Source organism: Lepidochelys kempii, chromosome 8, assembly GCF_965140285.1.
Source record: "Lepidochelys kempii isolate rLepKem1 chromosome 8, rLepKem1.hap1, whole genome shotgun sequence".
Classification (NCBI taxonomy): Eukaryota; Metazoa; Chordata; order Testudines; family Cheloniidae; genus Lepidochelys; species Lepidochelys kempii.
In genome coordinates this window covers 45,718,808-45,738,829 of record NC_136387.1, presented here as the reverse complement: position 1 = coordinate 45,738,829, position 20,022 = coordinate 45,718,808, and the positions used below count along the sequence as shown (strand labels likewise).

The following is a 20,022-nucleotide window of genomic DNA, read 5'->3' as shown; positions in this document are numbered from 1 at the left end:
GACAAGCCCCACGTGTCCACCCTTGGCGAGATCTAGGATCTGGAGGGTACAAATGTGACTTAAAGCACCTCATGGCGCAGCACAGAATTACACCTTCCCCCCCCCCCCCTCCAGTGCTTCAGAAAATGAGTTAATGACAACAGACCTAAAATCTTCTGAGCTAGTGTGAGTATAAATAGCAGTGTAGCATGGGCAGTGGCAGCAGAGCATGGCTTAGCCATGCCAAGTACATACTCATCTGTTTCAGGGGGTTTGTACTCAGCAGGGCTAAGCCATGCCCTTGCCGCTGCTACCTGGGCTGCAGCAGCTATGCTGCTATGTATACTCACGTTAGCTCAATGAGCGCTAGCGTGGGTCTGTGTATGTGAACTGGGGAATCACACCCTTAGCTTGTAGCGTAGACATAGTCTTAGTTACTGGTACCCGGTGTATAGAAGAAACATGATTGCTTTCCACTGTCCACATGGATGAGGAGTGGTTGGTGTGAGCTGTCTGGAGGAGGTCTGGCCAGTTGTCTTCATCTGTGGTCCTTTAAAAAATCAGATTCCCACTTCCCTTATGTATTTAGTGAGTTATCTGTTTGTGCGTTATTTAGGACTGCATGGTGCCATGTCCTTTTCTTCTGTCTATTTGTCTTGAATCTTCAATTCATTTTTAAATTTTGGCACAGGTTGGCAGGTGTTTGCCGAGTCCACAGGGGCTGGCACAGTGGAATACCTTTATGGAAATCTGACCTTACTAGTGTGTGGTGTTGGGTCAGGGGAGGGATAGCTCAGTGGTTTGAGCATTAGCCTACTAAACACAGGGTTGTGAGTTCACTCCTTAAGAGGGCCATTTAGGGAACTGGGGCAAAAATTGGGGATTGGTCCTGCTTTGAGCAGGGGGTTGGACTAGATGACCTCCTGAGGTCCCTTCCAACCCTGATATTCTATAGTAAGCAATTGTCACTTTAAAACAAGTCAGTAATTTGGAAGAGCTGGCCTAGGTGGGTCTGACCACGCTGTTCCCATCTTTTTGTGATTTCATGGGACAGAAGAGGGAAACATTGGGCAATCAGTGATGCAAAGTATATTAGTCAGGACAGAGTTGTCATGTCTGATTTGTGTGTGTGTGTTTGTCCTTTTCTCCCCCTGCACTTCTGCTGTACACTCTCTATGCTTCCAACCATCTGTAGGTTTCTGGGTAGAGAGATATTCAAATCCAACGGCCCTGCTTGTAGCAAACCCATTGTTCCTCTAAAATAATCCCAGGCAATATTGTTGGCCTTTGATTGCACTGTCACAACTTCCCAGACATAGTCTGTCTACTAGGGGTCGAGTACCTGCTTCAAAATGAATGCTCAAAGCCACATGAAGGTTGCATCAAAAAGGAAGCCGAAATACACAAAGCACAATGGAACTCATAAGTTGACGCAGACCTATCCCCCAGTCTCTCACATGAGGATCATTGACTTCAGAGGCGAGGTGAAAAAAGCATTGTAATGCCTGGATGTGTGGTGTCTGAAATCCAGTCTATTATGCATTTGTTTGGAGTTCTGTATTTCTCCTCCTTGGAATTTAACCCCAGCCTCTCCTAATTGGGCCCCTTCAATTTGTTCAGCATAATAGATTTCTTCTGAAGTGATTTGCTATCTTGATATTCATGATTTGATACTTTTCTATCTGTTCCACTCTCGATTTCTTACCCACAGTACCCCCTTTTCCTTATTCTTGTACACATGCTCTCTCTCTTCTGGAAAGATTGGCTGCCTTAAGCTGTTCACATACTTTTAAAATGTGCAGTTTTTTGTCGAACATAAATGCAGTCAGTGGCAGAACTTAGGGCTTGACTTCACTAGATGTTTTGACCTTCAATTAATAGATTGTACATGTACGGTAAGTTCTCCGAGCTAATCGTCAATCTAGTGTGGACACTCCTCCACCTGTTTGATCTAGGCTACATATGGTTGTTCTTCACCATAAACAGATCAAATTAATTAACTGATGGCAGTCAACTTTGGTCAACAGTGGCCAGCTTCATCACTAGTTCACTCGCTCAGATCATAAGGCACCTAAGGCATATGTACACACATTGAAGCCATGTTCAAATATACATGTTAAGCTGTGACAACACAGACCCCCCTCTGTCATAGAACTGTGTTCCAGAAGTTAAGCTTTCATGTTATGTGTTAAATTATATTTCTAACTCTTAGCATTGTGAAGAAACTTTTTCAGATGTTAACTGAGCTGTCTTCCTGAATATGCAGGCAGCTTGACACCATAGATGTGAACTTCCTCATTCATCTCAATGGGGTATTGACTCTGAAACCTAAACATTACAGTTCAAATGTCAACACTGTTGACTCTTTCACTACAGATCATTTTAGTAAAAACACGAATGTGCTCATTCCACAATCCCAAACCAGCTCCCAAAGCCTTCCACATGCCAAACGCCCCTACTGCCTTCTACACAAATGCCAAAACACCTAGCTACACGTCTGAAAACTTCCATGGTGCAGTCAATAAAAAAAACTTTGGTTTATCTACAATTTATAATCTGGGGACAGCATAAACTAAATTGAAATCAACATCAAAATAAATAATGCAAGGGCCCCTTGTTCTCATTGTGGTGTTCATTTTCATATTGAGTTCATTAGAAATTTTCATTGTTTAAATTTACCTGAAGCTTCTATAGAATTTTCAATCTGCCCCCTAGGATTTCTACAAAAACTCAGGGTGGAGGTATGGGGCTTGCTACAGGATTAAAGTCCAACTTGACACAGAATATGTGGTCTTCTATTCCTGTCTAGAGTCTCTAGCTGTAAAATTCAGATCCACTGCAGTTTCAAACTCCAGCGTGTTCAGTTCTGGTGGTTTAGAATCATAGAATCATAGAATATCAGGGTTGGAAGGGACCCCAGAAGGTCATCTAGTCCAACCCCCTGCTCAAAGCAGGACCAATTCCCAGTTAAATCATCCCAGCCAGGGCTTTGTCAAGCCTGACCTTAAAAACCTCTAAGGAAGGAGATTCTACCACCTCCCTAGGTAACGCATTCCAGTGTTTCACCACCCTCTTAGTGAAAAAGTTTTTCCTAATATCCAATCTAAACCTCCCCCACTGCAACTTGTTTTGGAACCAGTGTGATCTCTGATTTTTGTGAACATATTTTACTGAGCTTAAACCCTCTTCACTGCAAAGACATGCTTGAAGGATGAGCACAACACACTTCCAAAATTTTGTGCTAACTAAAATCGGAGCCAAAACAGTTAGACGTCAGTCAAATCCAAACTTTTTAGGTGTGGAGACTAATATTTCTTGCACAGTCTACTGTGTGCTTCACAACATATTCCAGAGAAGCTGTGCATGCAAAGAGCAGTTCATTCACTCTTCCTGCATGTAGTATTGTGGGCTATTTGAATCAGTCAGCCCTTTTAAAGACAGCAGATGTTGAAGAATGCAGTGGAGTCCAAGCAGCTATATTTCATTCTCCAAGGTTGTTTTTAAAGAGCAAGGCAGAAAGTATGGTGTGAATCATGGATGCAGTAGACAGAAAAATATTCTCAAATATTGTAATGAAACACAGTCCTTTTCCCACATTTCTTCCCGCTTTGCATTTCCCAGGCACATTGGTGGTACAAAACACTAGGCAAAGTTATCAGGAAGCCACAGCTGGCTTTGTTGTCCTTGGATGTCCCAAAGAGAGCCGTATTCAGCATGTCACTCTGTTGCCAAAAGGTTCATTATGTGGACCAAGTATCACAACAGGACAGACAACACCATCTCCATGTTTTTGATACACATTTACTGGGGTTTCCCTGAAGAAAGCTTAAGAATTCTTTCCCCGTGAGTCAGTAACCAAGTGATTTGTTTTTATATAAACTTTCCTTCAGCTGGTTAGAATTGGAACACAGTCTTCTCATCTTCTGCTCCTTTGGGGGCTGAGTGTTTCCTTTATTTCTTTAAATGATTGTTCTTGCAGCCAAGCAGGCTGGGTTGAACCAGGTGGTCTTTCTCCCCCCCCCCCCCTTTCTGGCTATAAAGTTTAAAAAATTAACAGCATAGCCAGCAGACGTCCATAGCGTTATACGGCATTCGTGCACAGTGCCATGCTCCAAGCGAGTGGCTTGCATTACTCTTTCAGTTCTGCACCTTCCCTGTTGGTTAAGCAGAATGTGCTTTACCTCGAGTCTAGTTAGTAAGGCAGTAGGATCACCCCATCCAGTATTTTACCATCTTGAAATTAAAAAATGTTGCTGCATTAATGTAAGATCTTCTCATGGCATAAAGGTTAATAATGATAAAGTACAGTGTTTCCGTAATGGAAATCACTAATACTGAAGAGACAAATGTATTCTCTGAAATATCCCTGAATCTTTTCCCATCCACTTTAAGTGGCTACAGCAGAGTCCTCGTGTTGCCAGCTGAGTGGTGTGGAGTCACTTTTAATTATCTTCTTCCACTGCTTTTGATTTCAAGCCCAACTGATGGCGCCAGGGGTTGAAACCACAATAAGATCTCCAGGCTAGCCCCTCGTACATCAAGCCACTTTGTCAGGTGGAATCTATATAGCTTGTTTCACTTCCACACAATGTTTTTTTGATTATATTTAACAATGCATTTTAGCCCAAGACAGGAGCTAAGTTAAAATCTAGGTGACTGTGTGTGCCTGTGGGTTTGAATTGCCAAGTTATGGCCACCAAACTTCTTTTCCATTCCCGGCCTTCACTTTGGATCTCTCCACTCTGTGTGCGCATGTACATAATTACATGTATGCACATCTGCGTAGGTAAAGTGTGCTATGTGTACATATTTCCTAAAACCCATAGCATTGTTTAAACCAATAACCGTGCACAGTTCATTGGGTCTTTTTCATAATCCTAGACTGGATTTCTTTATTTTTACAGGAAAGGAAAGGTTTAGTTGGAATGAAAATGTTCATTCTGCTGCATCATTAGTAACAGGCAAGCTTAAATTGAATCCTTTCCCATTTTTCATGTTAAAATAACTGTACTGTTAATCAAAAGCATGTAGGGTAACTTGCAGAGCCTGAAAGAGCTTGTCTGCGTGCCTGGAGCGAGAAAAAAAAAGAGAAAACCAGGTAACCAGGAAAAAAGAAAAAAAAGAATGTGTTTCAAAGAGGGAACCCAAAACCCCATACCGGACAAATGTGGCTGTTTAGCCAGAGATGCTGACTGATGTCATCTGGTAGAAAAGGATCAAGCAGATGTGACTCGAATATCGCCTTCTGTTAAAATATATTGGTTGCTCAAATAAAGATTTTCTCAGCTGTAATCTTTTGTATTTAGGGTCAAGTCCTGGTTTCCTTCGGTATCCAAAACTCATTGACTTCAGTGTTACCTTTTGGGGCTCCAGCAATCTGAAAATGGGATTCTATCTCCCCTACTTTTTTACCAAGAAGCTTTAATCAATAGGCTGCAAGAGGATGTCGATATCCAGCTCTTCAGTCAACCATTTACCCTCCCTTTTGTCAGCCTGCTCTACCTTTGCAGGTATCATGGGGGTAACACCCAACCTCTGTAGGATCGATAGTACAATCCAGAAGTAGAGGCCCTGCAACGGGGGAAGCACAGTAAGTGGGCTAGGAGTCCCCTTCTAGGCCACAGCTCTACCCTGATTTCATCTGGCTCCTCAGTTCAGCCTTCACTGATGTACAGAACATACGGAAGTTTCTCCATCTCACCCTGGTGAAGCTGGGCAGGCAGGAGTCTCTGGGCCAACGGGCCCATTTCTGACAAAGCGGGTTTCTTTCAAAAGGCTACGTTTGTCTTCTCCCTTCCCCTTGGCCAAGCAGGCGCCAGGTGCATGGAAGTTAATAGAGACGTGGGCAGGAACTTTCAATGCATACCCAGTAAACAGCTTCACCACTTCCCCCACAAATACAATTTCCATCCTAAGAGGGCAGCAGGCTCTGAGGCAAGGAAGTGTGTGTTGGATGCAGACAAGGACCCTTTGGAGGAGGAGGGGAAACAGCCATCTACAACATCCATGTTGTAAGTGTGCAACTCCCTGTAGAGGGCTTTCCATCTCTGGTGGACTCACTGTCTACAGTGCTGCATCTCATGGAGGCTAGCCAGAATGTCAAGCCCTTATAACAATAAGACTTTGTCCAGAAACTGGGTACCTGTTGTTCTGATCCATCTGGGTACTAGGAATTCTTCAGGAGCCTTGGGACAAGCCGAATGAACAACATGCCATCTCCAAGGCATCGATTTTATAGCCTGCCCTAACTGGGCTTTGAGACTTGGCGATATATACCAATAGTCACTTCAGCTATGAAATGTTCCTTGCCACCTTTAGAGGACATTGTCATGACTCAAGGTCTCAAACCCAGGTCTGCACAGGGTTCATGAGAACAACCATGCTCCAGCCCTCTTACCTGGCAGCCTGCTGACAATGGCTTACCTGGGACCCATGAAGCCCAGCCCTAGTGTTAGGCTCTGCCCCTGAGATCCGATTGGTGAAGCCCTGGAGCAGCTGATTAGCCCACTAGCCCTACTTAAGTCAGCAGCAGGAATAGGAAGCTGTCTGAACAACTGAGCTCCATCCTTCTTTGGACTGTATGCCCTGTGCACCCACGTCCTGACCCAGTTTGACTCCTGGCATCTAACTTGTGGTTCTGTTTGTTTCCTGCCTTGACCTCCTAGTATCCTGACCTGGCCTGATTCTGGTTCCTGACTTGTGATTCTGATCTCCAGTTTGTCTCCAGCTGTTTCTGATCTCCCAGTATCGTGACCCAGCTGATGCCTGACTGCTGACTTGTGACTGCGGACTCTGCCTCTGACTACTAGGTCTGGCTGCCCAGGACCTGGCTTTGACAGCTATTTAGCCCATGTATCTGCAAGCTGAAGTCCAGCTTTGACAGAGAATATACAAGTCCACAATGTGAGGCGAAGTTGTGTGTCTGAGTCCAGAGAGTATTGGGTAGAAATACCCATTGCTTTCATGTGATGTGAAATATTAAATTACTGATTAGAAAACCTACTTCCCATTTTATGCCTTGCCAGCCCCTTCCTCATCAGAACACTAGTAGTACCGAGAAATGGGTCCATTAAACCTTTCCTTGCCCATTTTAAATGTGAAAAATCCATAACTCTTGCATTGTTTGCATAAAATCCCTTTGTTCACCATGATTTATAGTCCACTTACTGTGTCCAGTAAAAGTTCAATCCAATGGACAAAATGCCTTTGATGCCAGACATTCTAAAGCACTGTGCAGAAATGAAAACTAATAGTCATACGTCTGGGAGGACAGGAATGTTTTCAATTTACTTTTAAACAAATGACTTTATTGTGCCAATCTCTCTTGGGAGTAAATTCCACAGCCAAGGTTCCCCATTAGAAAAAGCTTTTGTACCTGCTGACTGCTGTCTATACCTGGAGAAAATAAATTTGTCTCAGGAAACTGAGCGAATAGGACAGACTGGGCCCATAGCTGGACCATTGACCTCAATGAGAGTTTTGCCAAGGGCTTCATTGAAGGAAGAATTGGATGCAGTAGTGCAGGGTGTAGCTAAAGCACATGAGGGGTGATTTCTGGTGCTGAGCAGATTCTGAGTATTCTGTACTTCTGAAAATCAGACCCATGATGAGCATCTTGGAGACCAGCTTTAGGCCTGGGTTTGCTGCTTATGAAGTAGAAATGGGCCTGATCCAATGCCTGCTGAAGTCCATAGAAAGATTCCTATTAACTTCTGTCGGAGTTGGATCAGGCCTACATCCTGACAGTAACAAGTCTCAAAACACTGGGGGAGGTTTGTCGTGCCATAGGAATGACGTTGGACTACTGCCAACTTTACCACTTTGAGCAGAAGATTCAAAGAGATGTGTTCTGACTTAGTTGTTTCACAATAATTATATTAAAGAAAATTAAGGAAGCTGCAGCCTGTTTAACATCATTCAAAGCAGGAGACTCCACCTGGACATTAGATAACTGGATCTTTTTCTTCCAATTTTGCATGATCAGTGTATGAGGAAAACGTGATTTCTCACTAAATCAAAAGCACTGATTTCCCTCTTCTAAGGTTCTACTCTGGATTGCTAGCTTTTGCTATGTGTGTGTTGCCTTGTTTTCCACACATAATTGGGCCTCTGTTTTGTTTTTATAAACCCATAAAGAAAATAATCAGAAAGTTGTTTGAATTTAGTTTTGGCCAGTTATGTAATACCCACTCCAACCAGCTTACACTAAATGATGGATATGTTTCATGTTCAGAGGTGACCATACATACAGGCTAAATGGGCAGCTGCACAGGAACCCAAATTCAAAATAGATTGTGCTGTAAACGTAGTCAGTGCTTTATAATGAAATTGTTATCGCTGCTCAAGCCTGAGCTACACCAGACCTCTAAGGTACTAGTCAGCATGCCAGGTGTGCTGTGATTTAGAGGCCAGCACTCCAGGCGGTTCAGCTGCCAGGCCCTGAAGGCGCTACTGCTGGTGGGTCTGAATAACCACTCAGACGCTTGGCTAAAGTGAAAGGGGATTTTACTGCGGCTGGCAGGAAAGGGATATGTTACAAATATCTTAGGTGCAGAGGCTTAACAGGTACAGCTCAAAGTAAAACAATACCCATTCTTATTTGGGCTCATGGGGGGGGAGGGGCAGTCCAAATGAGGGTTGGGGCTCATCAGGCCTCATGCCTGGGGTGCTCTCTCCAGTCCAGTCTCTATTCAAAGCAAATAGAAACATGTAGGTTTCCAGGATCAGTTAGTGATGTCACCCATATGGGCCCCTCTGTACTGGCTCTCTGCCCAGTCACTGCTGCTTCACCGCAAGTCCTGCACAGATCTGCTCCCAGTTGCAAAATCTGGCAGTTGCATTCTGATCCACATGCAGTTCTGTGACTTCTGCTGCAGCCTGCTCTGTGTGCAATTCCTGGTTCTCCCTGACCCCAGCTTCCTGGCTACTCCTCTCTTGCCATGACACCAGTACTTCCCAAAAGTGCCTAGTCACTTTCTGGGACAGGTCTTTCCATAGAGCTTCTGGCGCTGTAGTGTGAGGACATACCTTTCTGCGTGAAGTTTTGTTGCCTGGTTATGGATGCTGTTCTTACTATTGATCTCTACTGCTTCTTTGGCTTCCCCAGCTCATATTCATCATCATCCAAATCCTGTCCTGGGATAGCATCATCATCAGCTTCTTGCTCAGAGAAGCTCTCATGCTCTTCAGAATAGTTATCGGGGGACTTGATTTTCTGTCAGGGCTGTATGATCTTTGTGGTCTGTTGGATGACTAGACAGTGAAAAGATCCAGATCTCTGCTACTATGGCCATGGCTTCTTTGATGTTATTAAAAAGGTTCACATAACCCCCTCCTCCTACCTGGGGAGGGGTTGATGGGAATGGTAGTTCCCTGCTTAGCAGATTAATCACAATAAATACAAAAGGGCAATGGGACAACCATGAGTCTGTTCTAACTCTCAGGGTGGTTAAGCTCTGGAATATTCTTCCAAGGAAGGGTGTGGAATCCCTATCACTGGAGCGTTTTAAGAACAGGTTGGACAAGCACCTGCTAGGGATGGTCTAGGGTTACTGGGTCCTGCCTCAGCTCAGGGGGCTGGACTTGATGACCTCTTAAGGTCCCTTCCAGTCCTACATTCCTGTGATTCTATGGTTGTTCACCAACAAGCAGCTCCTGAACCATTTGTCTTCCTCCTCTGGGTAGTTTTCACCAACTCAGTCCTCCCTCTTTCAAAAGAGCATACTTGTTACTATTCACTGCTATGTGATGGCTTCCCGAGCTCGCCACGGATCCTTTAAACTGTGTTTTGATTAAACCATCAAAATAATTGTAGGCTGCATGGCCATCCCTCCTGGTCAATCTCTGAGGGAGGCCACGCCTCCTCACTGGCACGTACCTATGAAGGTGACCTCAAAGGGGGGAATTAGCTTCACTTAGTGCTCCGGACGGGCAGAACAGTTCAGCAGTCTATGAGCCCTAGGCCCAGTCAGGGTGGTGCGTAAGCTCTGGCCTGCAATCAGGGCAGGGCAGTTAAGCAGTCTATGAGCCCCAGTAGGGGTGAGCACCATAAAGCATAAAGGCTCAGGTAAGGGTGAGCACCAAGTGAGTCTCTGCCTGCGAAGCACCGGCCTCCTGGCCTAAGGAGCAGGAGTACTGCCACCCCAGGGGTGGGGTGACAGGGGGGACGCAGGCCCACCCAATTCCACCTCATCCCAGCCCACGCCCTAAGAATGGTGGAGAGGTCCACCACTGGGTCAGCAGGAATTCACCTGCAACACGCTGACCTTGTGTCAGGCCAGTTCCCAACCAGACTGTTGCCTGGTTTCCCTGGGCTGCTTCCTACTCTCCCCCAGAGTGTATACCTGTGTCTGTCATCTTGGGGAGCTCTGGCCAGCCCGCAGGCGGAAGCCCCAGCAACTCCTCAGTGTCTTGGTCAATCAGCAGCCCAGGAAGATCCAGCCAGTGCTCGGCATCTTGGTCAGCCAGCAGTCCTAGGAGTCCTGGCAGTTCCTCTACATGCTCCAGCAGCAGGCAGGCTGCATCTGTCTCCTGTGGTGGCTCCAGCCCAACTGAGCTGCAGGGCCTGCCTTTTGTACTTCTCCTTCTTGCCCCGCCCTTCCTTTTCTGGTTGGGTGGACGTGGCGCTCCTGATTCAGCCCACCAGGGGGCATGTTGTGGTCCCTATCTGTCACTCTGAGGGAGGCCATGCCTCTTCACTACAACAACTGATGCAAACGATCCTGAAATGCGCTTGGTTCCTTAAGACCCCCTCTGTTGATGACTGAGCAGAAAGAGGGAGACGCTTCAAATCAAAGGAACGACACTGGCAGGGAGGCTTAGGGGGTGCACAAGGAAGTTGGGAAGGTTTTGAGGAAGGCATCAGGAAGTGACGTGTGAGACACTGAATTACATTTCCATTAGTGTTATAGGGAGTACTGTCCAGTTCATTGCTTATTTTGTACTTTCTTTTTTTGACAAAAACTATATTCATCATAAAGAGAGCATGGGGTCATCGCTATTTATTTACAAAGAGAGAATAGTTAAGTAGTGCCACTTACCCAGCACGGGATGGGAATAAACCAGGACAGTGTGTACCAACTGGCTGACTGTGCATGCCTCAGGATTGTTGTGAAGCTGACAGTGGGAAGGCTAAATGCTTTCTGCCCTGGGAACTAGAGTGTTAATGCACACCTGGATGTGCCTTATTGCTGTTAGGGTGCGAATCATTCATCTAAAAATTAATTTTAAAAAAGTCTAAAAATTTAATTTTGGAGGCCACGGTGTGTATCAATCCACTGTGAAAAAGAGTTCCAATAGAAGGCTGAGGAAATAATAGGGAAGTGTTGCTCTGGGGCCAGCTGGGCTGAACTAATTGGCCTGCAGGCCACCTGGCATCTATGTGGATCCCAGGGAATCAGCGGGAAACCAATGCCATCCATCCTTTCCCAGCAGCTCAGCTCCAGTGGACTTCCCACAGGCAGTAAGAAAATGCCCAGGTGAGCTTTTTGAATGGGGATCCCCACCGCAAAGGGGAGAGAGAAGGCAGTGGCAAGTTAATACTGCCTGGGATTGTATTAACTTTCCGTGCTGGATGAGGCTGGGGAGACTGCATTCTGTCTCTGAGGAGCCCCCCCTTTATCCCTAACCCACTCACTTCCTGACTGTCTGGAGCTTCAGGTCCTGAGACCCGTGAAGTGTCCTGGGGAATGAGAAGGAAATGTGGGGGGCGGGAGGGGAAGGCTGCCATTGAGGCATCTCACCCCCTTCTTCCTCCCACCACTTCTGAGCAGGGTATGTGCGATCATTGCTTGAAGGGTATTCTCCTGGGGGCCCCCAGTTTGGCAGACACACTTTGCAAACATTGTCTCTGAAGCCAAAGGGTGTCTGAAAAGTATAGATTTTTGACTCTGTATATAATCTTAATAAGCAAGACAATAAATTCAGAGATTTTGACTTCTAAGTGTTTGAGTGTTTAAAAATAGCTGACCCATCTTTATTTTATCACTTCATATATTCTGACATGACCTTGGAGCCTGTTCTCATCCCATTTAACAGGGGAACATTGTAATCAAGAATCAGTTTGGAAATGGTGTTCCCCCTCAGTCTAAGGCAGAACAAAGCTTGGTGGATTTTGTAGATGATAAACAATTAATTGGCTAAAATTAGCAATAAAAAAGGGAGCTCCACCTCTTTTCCCCACTGAGCTTTATACCACAAAGACTTCATGTTTTTCACTCGTGACAGAGGCCTTTGAAAACCTTGAAAGCATATTATGCATGTGTCAGTTTGGCTCAGCAAGTAATACTCTCACCTCTAGGCCAAGAGGCCATGGGTTCAAGTTCCATGCCCAGACTTGGATAGATGCCCAGGGCTGCGCTGTTTAGACATTCAGTCCTTTGGATGAAATGGTAAACCAATGGCTTTCCTGCCCGTTCCTAATGCTTGCCCATGTGGCCATTAACTCTCTGAACAGAGCGGGCGATAACCTTCGTGTTCTGGCCAACTTTCCCTCTCTTGATGAATTACATTCTAATCCCCAAGGCAGTGTGTGAGCTATTGCTCTGTGTATAAAGGGCGTTTGTCTGTGCAGTCATTGTGCTGCCAGAACTGAACTCCTTGTTTGTACAGTGCTGGGCAAGAGCTGCAGAAGGAGAGTCTATCAAGTCAAATGAATCTGTTCTTTATTGTACCTTTGCTACTGACTGGTAATGGAAGGAAAGAGTTATCAAAATGCGAAATTGAAAATGTTACAGACCATTAAAAACAGCTAATTTGTAAATACATCCTGCTACCAAAGGGCTAGATGAGGGCTGATATAACTTGTGCTAGGGGACCAGCCCTCCTCACAGCAGCATGAAAATCAGGTGATCTTGAGTACAATGGTGAACTATATACCCCTTTTGCAAACATTGCCCTGCTGCCCACACACCATTTGCACTGTGTTTCTGCGGGAACTCGGTATGTGCCACCAAGCTGAGATATCATGTAACTGTTTCAAGTTGAATGGAGACCAGAGTGAATTAAATTGGAGACCTTCTATGTGAAAACTTGCATGTGGCATCGCAATGTACAGTTCCTGTTATGTTCTTGTATACTACCAGGGCATGTGCATTTTCAGCGCTCCTGCTTTCTCTTAAATATAACTTGTTTACATTTTGCTTTGAAAACAGTGATTTTTTTTTCAATTTTGTACTGGCTGAGAAATAAATTTCTATCAGTAAGGCAAACACCGTTCTACCTGGATTCTGAAGTGGAAAACAGCACCACAGAGAGTAATCTCCCTGAGGGGTTAGGGCATTAGCCTAAAAGATAAGATACCTCAATTCAAGTCCCTGATCCATCACGGGCTTCCTGGGTGACCTTGGGCAAGTCAGTTGGCCATTCTGTGCCTCAGGTCCCTATCTGTACAATGGGCACCATAGCACTGCCCTTCCTCCCAGGGGGGTTGTGAGGATAAAAGCATGAGATTGTGAGGCACTCAGATACTATGGTGGTAGGGGCCATAGAAGTACCTTAGGTAGACAGCTGTCCAGTTCTTTATTCACCCACAGTCCAGCCTTGGGGTATGAGGTTCTCCCCAAGTCCAACCATTTCTGAAGGGCCCAGGCTGCCTTGTGTCCGATTTTTGTGCTTCCCATGGCTTCCTGTGGTCATGCTCTCTTACTTGAGGAAGTTCTGAAGTATGTGAGATTTTAAGATCTCCGCTTTTCTAGGTTCGGCAGAGACGGCCGTAGCAAGTTGCACCCAGGACAATATCAGCACTGAGGGGAATGCAAGATGGGTTTCAGGCCTGGAGGAGGATAAAGAGGCATGGGGTGATGGAGAGCAATAGAAGTCCAGGCTGTGGGATCCTCTGGCTGTACTCAGACAAAATAGGTCCAGAGTCAATGTGTCAACTGAGAAAAGGATCTGGTTGGAATTAGAAGGAAAAAGATGAAAGCAGAAGAACATAAGAACTGCCATATGGATCAGAGCAATGATCTGTCTAGGCTCAGTCCCCTTGCTCTGGCAGTGATCAGCACCAGATACTTTAGGGAGAATATCCTGTGATGGACAGTTATGGCATAACCTTCCCTTACAAGGTGTTTTTTCATAACCTCAGAAAGTAGTTGGCTTATGCCCTGAAGAATGAGGGTTTAAAGCCTTTATGTATGTTAATGCTGCATAAGGTAGCTGTCGATGGTTCCATTATTGATATAAATGTCTCTCTTGAATCCTTCTGAGCTCAAGACATCAGTGGTAGCTTGTGGCACCGAGTTCCATGGGTTAATTATACCTTGTGAATAAAGTATTTCTTTTTATCAGTTTTAACTTTGATAGATTCCAAGGCCAGCAGGAACCATTGTGATCATCCAGTCTGATCACCTGTGTAACACAGGCCAGAGAACTGCTCCAAAACAATTCGTAGAGCAGATATTTTAGAAAAACATCCAGTCTTGATTTTAAAATTATCAGTGATGGAGAATCTGCCATGACCCTTGGCAAATTGTTTCAGTGGATAATTATTCTCACCGTTAAAAATTTACTCCTCATTTCCAGTCTGAATTTGTCAAGCTTCAACTTCCAGCCATTGAATTGTTATACATGTCTCTGCTAGACTGAAGAGCCCATTCATAATGTTTGTCTTCATGTAGATACTTAGAGATTATAATCAAGTCACCCCTTAGCCTTCTCTTTGTTAAGCTAAATAGATTGAACTCTTTGAGTCTATCATTATACGACATATTTTCTAACCCTTTAATCATTCTCGTGGCTTTTCTCTGAACCCTCTCCAGTTTGTCAACTTCCTTCTTGAATTGTGGACACCAGAACTGGACACACTATTCCAGCAGCTGTCACATCAGTTCCAAATATAGAGGTAAAATAACTTCTCTTCTCCTGAATCGAGATTCCCCTGTTTACGCATTCCAGGATCACATTAGCTATTTTGGCCACAGCTCCACTGGGAGCTCCTTTTCAGCTGATTATCCACCACAGTCCCTAAATCTTTTTCAGAGTTGCTGCTTCCCCAGAATCCTGTAAGCGTGGCCTACATTCTTTGTTTCCAGATGTAGACATTTACATTTATCCATATTAAAATGCATATTGTTTGCTTGTGCCCAGTTTACCAAGCGATCCAGATGACTCTGAATCAGCGACCTGGCCTCTTCATTATTTACCTCTCCCCCATTTTTATTATGTATGCAAACTTTATCAATGATTTTTATGTTTTCTTCCAGGCTATTGATAAAAATGTTAAATAATGTAGGACCAACAACCAATCCCTGTGGTAGCTCATTGGACACACACCCACCTGATTACAATTCCCCATTTACAGATTTTGAGAGCTCTCAGCTAGCCAGTTTTTAATCCATTTAAAGTGTGCCTTGTTACTTTTATATCATTCTAGTTTTTTAACCAAAATGTTGTGTGGCACCATTTCAAATGCCTTACAGAAGTCTAAGTATATTATATTAACGCTATTACCTTTATCCACCAAACTTGTAATTTCATCTAAAAAAGATATCATTAGTTTGACAGGATCTATTATCCATAAAACCGTGTTGATTTGCATTAATTACATTACCCACCTTTAATTCTTTATTAATTGAGTCCTATATCAGCCACTCCATTCTCTTGCCCTGGGATCAATGTTAGGTGGACAGGCCTATAATTACCAAGGCCATCCTGTTTACCCTTTTTTAAAATTGTCACAACATGAGCTCTCTTCCAGTTTTCTGGAACTTCTCTAGTGCTCCAAGAGTTACCGAAAATCAACATTAATGATCCATTAATGAGTCAGCTCTTTTAAAACTTTTGGATGCAAGTTATCTGGACTTCTAATTTTAAAATGTCTAACTTTAGTAGACATTTAACATCGTCCAGAGATACTAGTGGAGTGGAATGAGGGTTATCACCATATGATGAGACTATATCATTTGTTTTTCCCGAAATACAGAACAGAAATATTTATTGAACACTTCTGCCTTTTCTGCTTTAGTATTGATAATTCTTCCATTTCCATCTAGTAATGGTCAGGATTATTTTTGTTCCCAATGCATTTAAAAACGTAACTCATTGGCCATAGAGTTTTACTTTGCTTTGTGTTCTTTGCTTCCCTTACCAATTTTCTGCGATTCCTAACATCTGATTTATATTCATTACTATCAACCTCCCCTTTCTTCCATTTGTCATATTATTTTTTTAATTTTTTATAGCTGCCTTCACTCCCCTGCTAAACCAGGTCAATTTTTTAATCAGCACGGCCTTCTTTCTCGATTGTGCAATTGTGGCTATTTGAGCATCTAGTGAGGCATTCTTAAACAATTCCCAATTATCATTCATATTTTTCTCATTAAATTCTTCCTCCCAGCTGATTTCGCTCATAATTGTTTTCAGCTTTATGAAATTGGCCTTATTATACCCAAGTATATATTTTACTGGTCAGGACTTTATTTTGTTCCCACATTATAAATTCATTCATTCCCTTCCACTTTCACTGAATATCCACTTATGCTTATGTTATGATAAACAGGCCACCCAATTTACCTTGTCTATGCCAGTCATTATTTTGTCATGCCCTTTCTTACATCTCCTCTGTAAACTGAACTGTCCTAATCTTTTTTCAGTCTCTCCTCAAATGGAACTCTTTTCATGCTTCTAGAAGAGTGCTTGAAGAAGATCCTGTTTACTTGATTGAAAAACTTTACAGAACTGTGTTTTTGCCCTAAAAGCTAGAAAATTCTGAGGAAGGTATAGAACTTTGGCCTGATGAAGTGAAGCCCCTTTGGAAGCTTTCTGTTCATCCAGCAGTAGAGGTGATCCTAAAAACAGCTGGGAAAATCCTAATGTCAATATCTCCATTCCTAAACTGTTAAAATAATTGTGGGGTCAGCTCCTCAGTGTAGATTAGTTAGAAGCTTCAGGCATACAAAAGTGCACTTTTTATAGGGTAACCATGGTAATCCACCATTGCTCCTGCTATCCTGACTGTTCCATCACTCCCAGCAGCAATTGTGTGAAGAGAACTGATATAAAGGCAGTCTTTTCTCCTAAACATTTTGACAAAATGATGGAAGATGCACTCATGATCTAGAAGCCCTCCAGTCTAGTATTCTCATCTTTCCTATCCCCCCACTACTGTAACCATATATTTTAGAATATTCTCTCGGATTCTCTACGAACTAACTGGCTTTTGCTCCCTTCACTAAAACTGCTCTCACCAATGACCTCCTCTTGACTAAAGCTTATTTTGATCCATACCTTCCATAATCTACATGTTTGCCTTTGACACAGTTGTTCACCCTCCCCCAGGGGGGTCATGGTTTGGGGCTCTACATCCATATCCAGTCGCTTCTTAGGTGGTTCCTCCTTTCTCTTGCTGTCTATAGTGTCCCTCAAGGCTCTTTCCTTCCTCTGCATCTTACCTCTGGTACACCTCATCCACTCAGTTGCAATTATCTGTATGCCAATGACTCACAAAACTGCCTCTGCACATTTGACTTCATCTCATCTTGATGCCTTCCTATCTTGTCTCAAACTCAGCATGTTGAAATTAAATTAATCTCTACTCCCAAAATTTCTTCTCTTCCTTCATTCTCCACTGCTTTTGGAAAAACGGAATGTACAGCAAGATATGAAGTGATGAACATCAACATAAGAGCCCAGGTGCCTCTGATGACACTACTATCCTATCCATCACCAAAACTCACAACCTCGGTATCATATTAGACTCATCTCCTTTTCCTCGCTCATCTGGGCTATTCCAAATTTTGCTTTTACTTTCTCATGTCTCAGAAATCCACCCCTTCCTTTGTGTCTATAAATTATAATTATTTATTTACAGGAGCACCAGTTATGCGCTAGCATTGCTCAGTCACTTCTCCTTCTTTGCCTTTCAGAAAGGAAAGATATGTGATTCCAGTCCTTTCTCCTTGAGTGCTTCAGATATCAACCCAGTGAAACACTTATATCTCCCCCTTTTCAGCCAGACCCAAGCCACAGAACTTATGTTTTATAAGAACAAATCAAGACACAGTTCCTAGTTTGGGGAAAGAATGGTCCACTGGTTGGGATGCTAGCCTGGGACTGAAGGGGCCTAGGTTCCATTCCCTGCTCCATCACAAACGTCTTGTATGACCTTGGTCAAGTCACTTAATCATTTTGTGCCTCTGCTCCTCATCCATACAAGGGGGTCGTAGCACTTCCCACTCTCAGAAAGGTGTTGTGAGGATTAATGCATTAAAGATTGTGAGGCTCTCAGATACAATAGGAATGAGAACCATCCAAGTTTCCAAGGTAGATAATTTTGTGCCTAAAATAGTATCAATTTTTATTTGGAGCAGAAATATTCTTCTTGTAAAAAGACATTTGATATTCCCTTGATGTCAGTGATCACTTAAATATTGCTTATTTAGCATCATCGTCTTAGTATGTTCATTTCTACAGAGGCTGCATTTGGCCATCAAGTTCTCAGAAATATAATAGTAACAAACTAAGTCTGTTGGTAACCTTCCATTTATTGGATCCGTTTATCACCCTCTCTAATCTAGTATAGCCACTCACAACCCATTGGTTTGAGTAGAGAGCAGTCTGGTTCACGGGACAAAAGTTTTATCTGGTAATTCACATTTTGAATTTTGGCACCACCAGTCCAGAACCCTCTGTGTTGAGTGGATGTCAGTCTTTTCCCCCCATGTATTAATAGCAATATTTGTTGATTTGCAATAAAGATGTCAGTACTTTCAAGATTCATCCATTCTCCTTGTCTTTGATTATTTTGTTGTTCTACTGTATTAATATTACCGCTTGACTTTTTGCTTGCATAAGCTGAGGAAGCTCTTGAATAGGGATAGATAAATCAGTGATGTCACATCAAGAGAGGAGTTTCTGCCAAAGGTCTTAGGTCATTGGCACGTCTGCCTGATTGGTTGGCTCAGTGGCAAATGCATTAATTTGAATCCTACAACCTGAATTAGCAAGTGAAATGTTTGGGCCAGATCCTTCTGTCTGGCCAAGCTGTGTTTGGGGCAAGAGTTGTGTGTGGGAAAGATGGCTTTATCTATGTGGCATTTGTTCTCATCCGTATTTCCACTTTCTAAATAACATGAAAAGAAGTTAAAATAGATTAAATGCTTTCCTAGTATTAATTTTCTGCATAAGCAATTGCTGTAGTTGCCAGAGGGATGCTTTATAGTGTGATTGGGACCAGGAGTAGGGGTGAGTCCATCCTGTCATGACTGGGATGGAGGGTGTGGGAGGAATGTTGGTCCTTCCTGTCATGACTGGGAGTGGAGGTTGGGATGGGTTGAGGATGGTCCTTCTAGAATGAGAGGCATGTTGGTCTGTCCAGTTGTGACTGGTGGGGGTGGGATGAAGAATGGTCAATCCAGTCATGAGTGTATGGGGGAAGTGTCCACAGGACAACCTCTCTATTAAGATGTGATTCATGCTGTTTGAGGACTCTTCCCATTGAGTCTTGCTTTAGTAAACCAAGTGCAAGGCAAAGGAAATATTGCTGTTCTGGAGCACAGTGCTCCTACTGTGTGGGATCAGTGGTAGGTGCTATTAAACTGCCATCTTCCTCTCCTTTCTCCTTTCCTTCCTCCCCCTTCCCCATCTGCTGTCAGCCTGACAGAGTAATATGTAAAATAACGTATGACTGTGTTCCTTGGCATCACAATCACAATTTCCCTTTAGGGGCTTTAGACTTGAGAATGGGAGGTTTTAAATCTTGCGGATTCGTGCTGTTCTAACAAGAACATATGTGAGTAGAAGAACAATGCCAGCTAAAAACAAAAATCTTAAGTGAGAAATCCTTGCTGCTCAGTCAGGTGGTACAGATGCCAGTAGAAAAATCAAACTCTCTGAGAAGTAGGAAATTGCTTTGTTTAGAGCAGGAGAGGTCAACGGGAGTAAATTAGAAAGTGCTCTCTTTATGTTCCGCCCCTTAGGATTTGAGCAAGGTTAGAAGGGTTTATTTACTGATTATCCAGACTATACAACTGGCAATAAGATTGAGTGAGGAATTTTGAAAAATTGCCAACATTTCATATTTCAATAGATTACTATGAAGATGATTTG

The 20,022-nt window shown here is 43.5% G+C and overlaps 1 protein-coding gene across 6 annotated transcripts in view; it reads left to right on the top strand.

Annotated features, from left to right (window-relative positions):
• The window catches only part of DNM3 (dynamin 3), a 298,280-nt gene that overhangs the window by 231,351 nt on the left and 46,907 nt on the right, over positions 1-20,022 (top strand). The window contains exon 18 of one of the 6 annotated variants that reach the window (XM_073356328.1): positions 14,736-14,818. The exons of the other annotated variants lie outside the window; for them this stretch is intronic. Coding sequence (XP_073212429.1) covers positions 14,736-14,816 — 81 coding nt within the window. The 3' untranslated portion in view covers positions 14,817-14,818. The remainder of the gene's footprint in view (positions 1-14,735; positions 14,819-20,022) is intronic. 6 annotated transcript variants of the gene reach the window in all.